This window comes from Monoraphidium neglectum, assembly GCF_000611645.1.
Source record: "Monoraphidium neglectum strain SAG 48.87 unplaced genomic scaffold scaffold01914, whole genome shotgun sequence".
NCBI lineage: Eukaryota > Viridiplantae > Chlorophyta > Chlorophyceae > Sphaeropleales > Selenastraceae > Monoraphidium > Monoraphidium neglectum.
The window spans coordinates 1-11338 of NW_014011714.1; the positions used below are offsets into that span (position 1 = coordinate 1).

At 68.9% G+C, this 11338-nt stretch overlaps 3 protein-coding genes across 3 annotated transcripts; 1 reads left to right on the plus strand and 2 right to left on the minus strand.

Annotated features, from left to right (window-relative positions):
• Nucleotides 1-303: 303 nt before the first annotated feature.
• Nucleotides 304-986, minus strand: MNEG_9375 (hypothetical protein; the record flags this gene model as incomplete). Its single annotated transcript, XM_014042151.1, has 3 exons — nucleotides 304-321; nucleotides 391-636; nucleotides 912-986. 3 exons carry the CDS (start codon nucleotides 984-986, stop codon nucleotides 304-306), a joined length of 339 nt encoding a protein of 112 aa, XP_013897605.1.
• Nucleotides 987-3474: 2488 nt separating this feature from the next.
• Nucleotides 3475-5802, minus strand: MNEG_9376 (hypothetical protein; the record flags this gene model as incomplete). Its single annotated transcript, XM_014042152.1, has 1 exon — nucleotides 3475-5802. The coding sequence occupies one exon, from the start codon at nucleotides 5800-5802 to the stop codon at nucleotides 3475-3477; it is 2328 nt and encodes a 775-aa protein (XP_013897606.1).
• Nucleotides 5803-7650: 1848 nt separating this feature from the next.
• On the plus strand, nucleotides 7651-11317 carry MNEG_9377 (Vacuolar protein sorting-associated protein 41-like protein; the record flags this gene model as incomplete). Its single annotated transcript, XM_014042153.1, has 10 exons — nucleotides 7651-7653; nucleotides 8004-8447; nucleotides 8755-8850; nucleotides 9179-9277; nucleotides 9652-9708; nucleotides 9959-10018; nucleotides 10149-10259; nucleotides 10461-10568; nucleotides 10777-10974; nucleotides 11297-11317. 10 exons carry the CDS (start codon nucleotides 7651-7653, stop codon nucleotides 11315-11317), a joined length of 1197 nt encoding a protein of 398 aa, XP_013897607.1.
• Between the last annotated feature and the right edge of the window lie 21 nt (nucleotides 11318-11338).

Here is an 11338-nt window from a genome sequence, read left to right on the forward strand (position 1 = left end):
GGGTGAGCTTGAAGGGGGAGAACGCCAGCTCCACGGCGGAGGCGCCGGACCGCGCCCTCCAGGAGGTTTTGGACGACTCGGCGGCCTCCCAGGGCGTGAGGCGGCCGTCCAACTCGGGCAATAGGATGTCGGGGACCTTAAGGGGGGGTGTGCGTTGGTGTTTGCTGACGTGGCGGGGCACATTCGGGCGCCGTATGGCGCGCGGAAAGAAACACCCGGCCGGCCGTCCGCGCGGCGGCGGGCGGCAGGCGCTGCGCAGCCCGGCTTTGCTGGCTCGTGCGGCAGGCCAGGCGCGCGCCCCTCTCACGCGCCTTTGACGGCCTGTTGCTCAATTCCAAAATCGATCCCCGAAGGCGCCCCTCTCCTGCCCCCTTCCCTCTCGAAACGTACCTGGTAGCGCCCGGCCCCTGGCTCATCCACCAGCAGCCTGACAGTGCCGCCATAAGACAGAAGCGTGAGGTTGAATCTTGGCGGCCCCGCAGCCGCGCCGCCGCCGCCGCCGGGGGCCGGCGGCGCGTCGCTGATGAGCGCGGCGGACAGCGCGGCGCCCGACGCGGCGACGCTGGCGGGGTCGACCGTGAACTTGCGGCCGGCCTTGCCGCGGTTGCGGTCGCAGAACGACGCGTCCTTGCATTTCTGCAGGTAGGGCGGCGGTCGGCGCGGCGGGCGCGGGCAGGGAGGGGTTGGGGACGCGGGTCTGCCGGGGGAAGGGGGGACGCTGAGGCGCTGGCCCCGTGCGCCGCGCACCAGCGTGGGAACCGCTGCGACAGGTAGCGCCTCGATATGGTCTCCATACGCCAGCAACTGGCATCCCGCGCTGAATGGCACGATTTTGATGTATCAGTGGCATCACCTGACCCCGATCACGCGCGCCCAGGCACCCTCCCGGCGATCTGGGCTAGTGAGCCCACCTTGAACTCGTGCTCCTTGAAGCCCTCAGCCTTATCCAAGGCGAGGAACACCATTAACACGATCAGGGCGATCATAGCCCCGCTCTGCCCTCGCCGCACCATCCCGAGCACCTTGCCGCAGATCGCTCTGTGCCGCAGTGCACTGCAGGCGGCACCTGCGGCATGTATCAAGTTGCCAATCAGGTATGATATCAATGGGCCCACTGCATCACGGAAGGCTGGTGCCAGTTCTTCGTTCCGCACACACCCGGTGAGCACAGCACGAGCAGTGGGGCACCCTTGCAGTCAGCGTACATGTGCTGTATTCAGCCAGAACTGTCAAATTGGTGCCGTCATGCACCTATCGCCACTCAATAATTCAAAAGCACGCTGCGTTTCCCATACGTGAGCTGCAGCACAAACTTCTTCCGCTTTCCCGACAGCTGGACCGCTCAGTTGACCTCCGCCATAAGCGCGCCTCAGCATTAGAACGTTTACAGGCCACGGGTGGGGTCGCGGCATCGGCTGTGCTGTGTGATGGGTGTGGCATATAAGTGCAATTGCTCTTCACCTAATATGGCAGCGCCACGCGCGCGTGCGCACAAACGGAAGCCGCAGGGGCCCTACACATGAGTGTGAAAACCGCAGCTCAGGCCGCCGTCATCAGCGCCGCCCGCGCGGCGCGGGGCTGCGCCGCGCGCTGGCAAAGCGTCCCCGGCTGTCACGGCTGCGCTCCTGCGGCCTGGCGCGCCGCGCACCCCCCGCAGCAGTGCGCCTGGCGGCAGGCCGCGTTCACACACGCACGACGCCCTGGCCTGGCCTGGGCAGGCGGCAAAGGTTGAGGTCTCAAATCCCCTGGGAAACGGGGTGACATGTAATTGGCTTGTGGAAGCCCGGATTGCGGATTGCGTCGTCAAAAGTGCTTCCTGTGTCCCAACATAACGGGACCCGAGCCCAGCAGTGCGGTGGCCGCCTCCCTGCCTTGGAAAATCGGGAGGGGCGGCTGTGGCGGCGGCGGCGGCGGGGGCGCGGGGCGGGCGGCGGCGCGCCAGGCCCGCACCCGCGCCCGCGCGCCAGGTTTGCGAGTGGTGTGCAAAAGGCGGCGCCCAATAACGGGGAGGGCCACACACAGGTACAGCGGCGGAGAATTCACACGATGGTTGGCGCCCAGCCGCGGCTGCGGCGGCCGGGACCCCAGAGGGCGGAATGTGCCGCGGCCCCCGAGGCCGCAGGCCGTCCGTCGACCGGGGCCGCTCCCGCGCGCACGCGTTCTCCTCTCCCCTCTAAATCCCCGCTCAGCAATGCGTCACGGCGGCGCTTTCGCTGTGGGTACAAAACGCGCCGCGCGGCCGCCCGCGCCCCTCGTGGCTGCGGCAGGCGCGGGGCCGCTCGAGAGACGCTCGCCGGCAACGGCTCGCGGCAAGCGCGCCCCCTTGGCGCCCATGGCCCAGGGATTGCACCAGGCACGGGTGGGGCCGCCGGCGGGGGCAGGGGTTTAGAGAAGAGGCGTGGCGGGCGCCATGGCTCTCGAGACGATCAATCACACCGCATGGCGCCGCTTTCGATTGGGTGGCAAAATTGAGGGGCCGCCGGCCGGCTGGGTTCATCCAGCGCCGCCGCCGCACAAGTGCGCGCTAGCTTGCCGCAGGCGGGCGCCGCGCGTGCCGCATCGGCGGGTGGCGCGGAGGGCCCTGGGTGGGTCTGGGCGGGTATATGGGCACACGCAAGTGTTGACAAACAATCATGACGGGAGGGGGGCTTGCGGAGCCAGAGCCCAGCTAACGACCTAGGCAGGGGCAGGGCGCCGCGCGCGCCCGGCCTGGGCGGGCCGCGCGGGCGAGCGGGCCGGCCGGGCGGGCGGCGCTCCGGGGCGGCAACACACGGCACACGACTGGGAACCACGAATTCGCTCCGACGGTGGGGGAGGGGACACGTTGAGATGTATGCACACTGTGTGTGTGTGTGTGTGTGTGCGGGGACCGGGGCAGCAGCCCAGGGGGGTGGTCTCAAAGGGGCAGCCGGAGGGCAGCGGGCACAGCTCCCCTGGCTCTGGAGGCGGCGCGCGCCTCACAGGGCAACTTCAGGGCTGGCCCGCCCGGCGGGTTTGTTTGTGCACAGGGGCATACTGCCGGAAGTAGCGGCCCAGGGCGGTGGCCGCGCGCCGGCCCGCAGGCGGGGCCAGCGGCGCGCAATCAGGGGTCCGCCTGCGGTTGCGGGGTCGGTCTCTCCTGCGGTCCCTTTTTCGGGGGACAAACGGACGTCTCGGGGCAAGCAGTGTCGCTGGGCGGCCGCAAAGTGGGTGGCGCCGGGCTCTGGTGCGTTCTGGGCAGTCCCCGCGATCTGATCCCGGGGGCAACTCGAGGTTGGGTGCCGGCTCCTTTCTCGCGCGCCCAATATGGGGCGGTGCCCGATCCTAGCGGGCTGGCCGGCCCTCTCAAAAGGGGATTGCGGGTTTTGGGGTCCGCAACAAAAAGGGGGTGGCCTGCGCATGATGCGCACGCACGGCCTGGAGGGAGTGAGGGGCGGCTGGCCCCCCGAGAAGGCGGCTTCTCAGCGGCCCCGTTTGTGACGTCATCCGGCGTCATCACTGCTGCTGCGCGTCGAGAGACGACAGCAGCTTGTGGGCGGCCCTGACGGTGGCCGCCTGGATCAGCCGCATGACGAGGCGCCCGCCCGACCGCCGCCGCTGCAGGCCGCCGCTTACGCCGCCGCGGCGCCCAGCATCACCCGCAGCGGCGGCCGCGGCCGCCGTCGCAGCGCAGCTCGCGCCGCCGACGCTGACAGGGCCGCTCGCGTCGCTGCCCGCGCGGCTGGCGGCGGGACAGCTGGCGGGGTATGCCCGGCAGCGGGGGCGCGGCTCAAAAGCCTCCGCGGCCACGAGCCGCGAGTCCGGCCAGCCGGCACCCACCGACGCCAGCCGGCCGCGCTCGCAGCACGCGCACGGCTGCTGCTGCTGCTGCTGCTGCTGTGGGGAGCCGCGGGCGGGCGCCGACGGCGACCGCGACAGCAGCGCGGCGGGCGCGGACGGCGTCTCGGGGGCGTCGAGCGACGAAGACAGGTCCTCCACCGCGAGCGGGTGCGACCCGACGCGAACGAGGCCGCCCGCCGCCGCGGCGCCCACTGACGCCGAGCGCGCGAGGCGCGGCGGGCCGGCGGCAAAGTCGCAAAGCGGGTGCGAGCCCACGCGGCGCAGCGCGGCGGCGGCGGCCGCGGCTGAGGGCGCAGGCGTGGCGGCGGCGCTGCCGGCGCCGCGGATGAGCAGCTGCGGCGCCGGGATGCGTGCAAACGCAGTGGCGCTGCCTGAGACGACGCGCGACGCCAGCCAGCGCAGCAGGCGCAGCTCCAGGCGCGGCAGCAGCGACGCGACGCGCGCCTGCAGGCCCAAAAGCGCGCCTGCCGCTGACGCGAGCGCGCGCAGGGGCGCGCCGACGCAGCGCAGGAGGCCGCCGAGGCCGAGGCCGAGGCCGCCGCCGGGGCGCGCCGGATTCGCAGACGCAGCGGCGGGTGCACCGCTGCGTGGGGTGCACGGCGCGGTGGCGCTGCTGCCGCAGCAGCCCGCGAACGCGTCTGCGCCCGCGTCGGCGCCGCCGGCGCGGATGTAGCTGCGGAGCGCGCGGTCGGTGCGCTGCAGCATCGGCCAGAGGCCCTTCTTTATTCCGAGGTTAGCGAGGCCGGCCCTGACATGGGAGTCCTCAAAGTAAATCATCAGGCACTCCGCCGCCGGCCCCTCGTAGTCGGCGCCGACGACGCCGGCTGGCGGCGACCGGATCACCGCGCCGCTGCAGTAGTCTGTCACAGCCACGCCGCGCGGCGGCGCGCCCGCGCCGCACGCCGCGGGCTGGCCGCACGCGCGCGACAGGACGTAGCAGCCGCCGTCGCACGGCCGCGCCCACACGCGGCGCGCGTACGTGTAGCTCCGCTGGCCGAGCGGCTTGGGGAAGCGCACCGCCGCGTGCATCACGTCCGACTCGCGCTGGCCCGCCGCGGCGCCGCCGCCGCCGCCGTTGCGCGCGGCGGCCAGCGCGGGGCCGAGCGCGGCCATGCTCTTGTCCCAGCGCAGGCGGCCGGCGTCGTCGAGCATAAAGGCCCGCAGCTCTGACGGCGTGGCGCCAAGGAACACGCTGCGGGTCATGTAGAGGTAGAGCCCGCGCCGCAGCGGGCGGCGCCAGCCCCAGTAGAGGACGCCCGGGGCCGTCTCCTGCACAACCGCCTCCCAGGGGCCGAAGAATGCGTCCGTGTCAGGAGACCCATAAAGCGACCCGCTGCTCGAGCCGACGGGCCCCGCGGCCTCCGCGCGCGCGAGCGCGTCGCGGCAGGACGCCTCGCCAAGCATGGCGCCAAACTGCAGCAGGTGCGTCTCGCCGACGGCAGCGGCGACGGCGGCGCCGCAGTCGGCGGGCAGGTCGTCGGCGCCGAGCGAGGCGGTCGCCTCGGCCGGCGCGGCGCGGACGCCGGACAGCTCGCGGCCGTCAATGAACACGGCATCGGCGGCATCGGCGTCGGGCGCGGCTGCCGCCGCAGACTGGCTGGCGCTGGGGCTGCGGAGCAGCTGCTGTTCTTCCGGTGAGGGAGGGTGGTACGGCCCCCATTCCTGGTAGGGCGCCGGCGCGAGGCCGCCGCTTGAACCCAGGGCAAACTGCGGGAGGCTCCCGGGACCGGCAGCGGCGCGGCTGCCAGCGCTGGGTTGCCACCGCGGCGGCCGAGGGGCGCCACTGCAGCCGCTCGACCGCGGGCCGCCGGCGCGGCGGCCGTTGCGGTCAAACTCCAGGGTCACGCGCGGCAGCGGCGTCAGCTGCACCGATATGCGCGGCCCGCGCCGCACGTGGTGCCTGCCAACGCCGAGGCCTGTGCCGCCGCCACGGTCGCCGGCAGCGGCGCAGCTGCTGCTGCACGCCAGGGAGTCGCCGCCCATGGCCGGATGCTGGCCTGACGAAACGTCAGCGTCCGCGTCACCACAGCCGAGCTCGGCACCGTTCTCGTCAGAAACGCTGCAAGCTGCGGAGTATAGGGCAGCATGGGGCGGCCGGGCCGTCAGAGGGGTGGACGTGGCGCTTGCGCACGGGCGCATGGGTGCAGGAGGTGCATGGGTGCAGCAGGTGCTGGCAGGCGCCATGCTGAAGTGGCGCGACAGCGTCCGCACACAGCGTATGCTGGTCCCGCACGGGCTTCCCCCGCACAAGAGCACAGGGTTTGTTGTTGGGAAAAATATTAGCTGCCAACGTACACCGCTGCTTGTGACGCTCACCGGTTGCGCCCACTGAGCTGAACCTGGGAGAAGACAGGGTGATGGTGAACACCGCACGGCCCGCAGGCAGCACGAGCAGCCCCACCAAGACTACCAAAGACTGCGAGTAGTACTGCGGTTGCACGGCATAGGGGGGGATGCATGAGACGGCAAACGCGCGGTCCTTGCACCCCACACCGCGGGCACCCGGCCAGGCTGTCGCCATCTTTGGATCCCTTCCCGCCCGCCGCTTGCCATATAAGTCTCCAGTAGCGCCGCAAGGCTCGATTGGCTGCGGGCAGGGCAAGGGAGGGCTTGTCAGGAAATGCGGGCCATCCAGCGTGGCACCGCGTCCCCGACGTTAAGGAAACGCGCCGCACCTGGCCAGCACGACACCGAGGGCTGCAAGTACCATATAGCTGCTGCTGCTGGTCAGGGCCTGGCTCCAAGGTCCCTGGGTCCCTTGCCCGTGGGGCAAGGCCGCTGAGGGAGCCATTATGGGCCAGGCGATGGGCCGAAGATGAAGCTAGGTGTATCAGTTCCTTTATGCTGCACCTGCGAGCCCTGCTCGTGCACCTGTGTGGGACTCAGGACCCGACGACGCTTCGGTTCTGGCCCAGAAAGAAAACGCACACGAGACCGTGCAGGCCTCACTCGATCCCTTAGGAATGTAAAAGAAACATCCCTCAAAATGCGACGGGTGTGTGCGTCCATGGGCACCGGTCAACCCGTGCGAGGTCCCCGGTGTGCGATGCATGCGCAGGTCCACACAGGATTCAAGGATGTCTGATTGTGCTGACGCGCCTCATCCTGTCGCCCGGGTCATCATAGTATTCAAGCGGGTAATTATGGTGTTGTGCGGAATGGATTATTGAAGGAGTGATCATTGCCGTTTACACGCACAAGCTGCATGAATAACAGCGGGGTGCAGCCAGAAACAGAATGCTTTGCCAACCAATCAAACCCACGGGTACCACTGCGTTCGTTGACACGTGAAGCAGTTTGCAGCACAAGGCAGAGTCCCCTGAATGAGATATCTGTATAATGCACAGGTTGCGCTGTGCACATCAACGTCAGGGCGTCGTGCAACCATTATGGTCGGGCCTGTTCATCAGTGGGTCGTTTCCGGTGACGCCCCCAGCTCATGAGTAGCATCGCGCGCGTTGCAGGCAATGATGTTCAACCTAGCGCTCGATACACCCGCAACCCCTGCACTTGCTCGCAACCTGATCATATCACATGCAGACCCTCAAATAGTGGGTTGCTCGTCCTTGTGCTGTTGCCTTCCACGTTTTGCACCGGGAGCCGACAGAGAGCCTACACAGCTTATGTTCACCTTATCAATTATAGGCAGGTTATGGACACGTCCATCCCATTCACCTGTCACTATCCTATTCCATGAATTCGTACCCAGTCGCAAATCTTGCCTGGTGGCTGATGTCATGGTCTGGCTTTGCGTGCCATCCTGTTTGCATGCAGCCCAGCGCTGTATGTTCCAAGCGGCAGGGAGAGGCTGCAGAGGCATCAGCTTCCCCAATGGTAAGTTGACTTTTGGTTCCGGAGCGCATGGCAACTTGCATGATGGGGTCCCAACTGACCCAGGGTGACTGGTGTATGACAAACCCCTGTTTGTGAGGTGCGCCAACGCTACTACACTACATTCGTTTGATCCATCGTCGAGTTCTCTGCTCACTGGGATTGCAGCGCGGTGCGCTGTGAGTGTCAGATCAATGGGGTCGCAGGATTTGTGCTGATATACAAGAAAGTCACAGCGCCTTGACAGCATGGAAGGAGCGGTGGAGGTGGAGGAGGGTGCACCATCCCACGCGCCTGCAGCAGGGGCGGATTCGGGTGCGGGCGATGGTGCGCCCGCTCCGCCCCCAACAGAGGCGGCGGCGGGCGATCCATCGCGCCACCCGCACGAGCTGCCGCTCGCACCACAAGGTGAGCAGCAGCAGTGGGGCAATCAGGAGCAGCGGCACCTGGCAGGCGATGACGGGGCGGCCGCGACACAGCCAGACCAGCACCTGCGCGAGCACGGCGAGCTGCAGCACCCACAGCAGCAGCAGCAGCAGCAGCAGCAGCAGCAGCCGCCTGCCAAGCAGCAGCAGCAGCAGCAGGAGCAGGGGGATGAGCAGCAGGAGAAGCTTGAGGCGCAGCACGTGGAGCAGCCGCACGAACATGAGCAGCAGCAGAAGCAGCCGGAGCAGCAGCAGCCGCCAGGTGGGCAGCAGCGGCGGCACGAGGAGGGGCAGCAAGGGGTGGGGGAGGACGACTTGGAGCCGCAGCTCAAGTACGAGCGGCTGGGCTGCGATGTAAAGGATGTCCTGCAGGTGGGGGGCCGCCCTGCTGGGCAGCTGGGGGAGGGGGAGTTGGGCGCGGCCCAGCGGGCGGCAGGCAGCTGGCTCAGGGCGGCGGGCCGGCCGCGCGCGAGCGGTCAGAGAGAGGGCACCCTGACAGAGGCGCGCCGCAGGGGAGGGGCCGCGTGCGCACGTAGAATGCAAGCCCTGGCCGGCCCCCACGCACGTGCGCGTCGAACACACCCGGCTTGTGGCGCCGCATGCTTCTGCAGCACGCACGGACTGTGCCGCGCCGCGGGGCCAATCGTTGCTGTGCCCGCGCCCGCGCCCGCGCCCGCAGGGCACCGACGCGACCTGCCTGGCCCTGTCTGAGAAAGTGCTTGCCCTGGGCACTGCGGCTGGCAGCATCCACATCCTGGATTACTCAGGAAACGAGGTGCGGCACGTATGCGTCGGACACCATGCCACACAGCCGATGGGGACACCTACACACTGCACCGCCGATGGGGACACTGCACCGCCTGCTCAGTTGTTGTCGGCGTGTGCCCCGTGGGAGGAGCAGCTGTGTACAGGCTCAGGAGGGCAGGGCGTGGGCGGTGGGGAACACCGCTGGCTGGCGGTGCAAAAGTGGAGCTCGCTGCAGCTTGGTCACGCACCGCCCAGGCACTGCGGCGAGCTTCAAGCTTCTCGGCGCGCGCAAGTCGGCAATCAACCCGTGCGCCGCTCGCCCGCGGTGCCTCGTCTGGCGTCACCCCGCCCCCCAGGTGAAGCGCTTTACGCACCACTCGGGCCCTGTGCGCCACCTGTCGTTTGACGGGGAGGCGGAGTACATCGCGTCGTGCTGCGGGGAGAACTACGTCACGGTGCGCACGTGTTTTCGGTGTGTGTAGGGAGAATGTGTGTGTGTGTGTGTGTGTGTGTGTGTGAGTGTGTGTGCGTGTGTGGTGAGTGGGTATGCGAGGGTGTGGGTGCCTGTGTTTTTGTGCAAGTGTACGTGTGCGAGGGGGCAGGGGCGTGTGTGTGAGTGTGTGTGTGTGTGTGTGTGTGTGTGCGTGTGTGTGAGGGGGGCCGGCAGGGTCACTTTATAGGAGTCAAGGATGGCTGGCCAGGATTCAGGTGGGATGAGGTAGGACTGCAACGGCATGTGGGGCCACGAATGGCCCCCGCGCGCTGCTGTCAGGACAACGATCGATCGCCAGCTTGGCTTCCTCCGCCGCCGCGCGATTTGGTTCAACAGGTGGCCAACCTGTACACCGACGAGGCGAGCAAGTTCACATTCAAGCGGCCCATCACGGTGCGGGGCCCCCACGCGGGGCCGCCGCGATGGCTCGCGCCCCGGCTTGCATGACGCTCGACGGGGTGGTTGGGCCGCAGGCCCCGCGGCACCGCCGGGGCCGCGTTCTGGAGGGGCGTCGCGTATACGGCTTAAGAGGGCCGCGGGCTCCGCCTAAAAAACCCCTGCGTGGACCTGCGTCGTTGTGGCACAAAAAGGGGTTGCGTGACACACGTCATGCATTGCGTTGCACTGTACTGCTGCACCGCAGGTGGTGACGCTCGACCCGCGGTACGGGTCCCGCAAGACACGCGAGATGGTCACCGGTGACGTCCGTGGCCGCCTCAAGCTCAGTTCACAGGCGCGTGCGCACACGCGCACACGTATACGCGCGTGTATGTTTGGCTCCTCATGCATTATAGGGGCCCCACGCATGGGGCTTGCCCAGCCGCATGCCACAGGCCCCCGCGGCGCCGGCCGGGCCGCCCCAGGGCTGCCCGCGGGCGCGCCCCCACCAGCGCTGCGCGCTGCACGCGCCGCCTGCTTCGAGCCGCGGCGGGCCCTGCGGCCTCGTGCCTCTCGAGTGTCTCGCCGCCGGCGCGCCCCTGCGCCCCCATGCGACCGCGCGCCGCCGCGCGTCCTCTCGCGAGCCTACACGTGCAGCGCCGGTCAGACCGGCCCCGGCTGCTGCGCGAAACTTCCCGCGCTGCCGTTCGCACCCTGATGCGTGCGTGCCCCCTGCCGCGCGCTGCCGTGCGCGCCCCCCCCTGCAGGGCTGGCTGGGCCGCAGCGACCACGTGCTGCACCAGGGGGAGGGCGCCATCCAGGCCGTGGCGTGGCAGGGCACCACCCTGGCCTGGGCCAACGAGGTCGGGGTAAAGGTAGGGGATGGGAGCGGGTGAGGGGGTTTCAAAGGGGGGTGTTAAGGGGGGCTGAGGTGGCATGACAGGTAATGGGATGGGAGGACAATAACAGGCAAGGGCACGAGATGCCAGCCGCTGAAACTCGCAAATCTGGACAAGCCCTCACACATTATCCCATACCCACACCCACACCCACACCCAACCAAACACCCACACCGACACCCAGGTCTACAGCTCCTCCAACCACCAGCTCCTGGGCAACCTCGGCCGCCCCAAAAACGGCCGCTTCGCGGACTGCCTGGCCTGCCGCCTGTACCTCGCGCCCGATGAGGGGGCGGTGTACGCGGCGTGGGCGGACGCGGTGCGCGTGGCGCGCATCGTGGCGAAGCAGGGGGACGGCGCCACCACCACTCGCCACCTGCAGGTGCGGAGCGCACGCGCGCGCGCGCGCGTGTGTGTGTGTGTGTGTGTGTGTGTGTGTGTGTGTGCGGACGCACATATGTGTGTATGGGGGGAGGGTGTGCACACGTATGCACGTGTGATTGAATTTGCGTGTGTGATTGAGGGGTGGGGCAGGAAGGAGGCTGCGGCAAGGCCGTTGGGCCTCCAGGGCACGGAACGCGCGAGAGGAACGTCCGCGCCCCTCGCAGCCGCCCCCTCCAGGAGCCTCCCCTCAACAGCAGCCGCGTGGGCCGCCTCGTTGCCTGAGCCCCCCGCCCCCCGACACTCCCCACCCGGTCCGTCAGGTGCCCCCTCTCATGCCCTGACCCCGTCCCAACCTCCTGCCC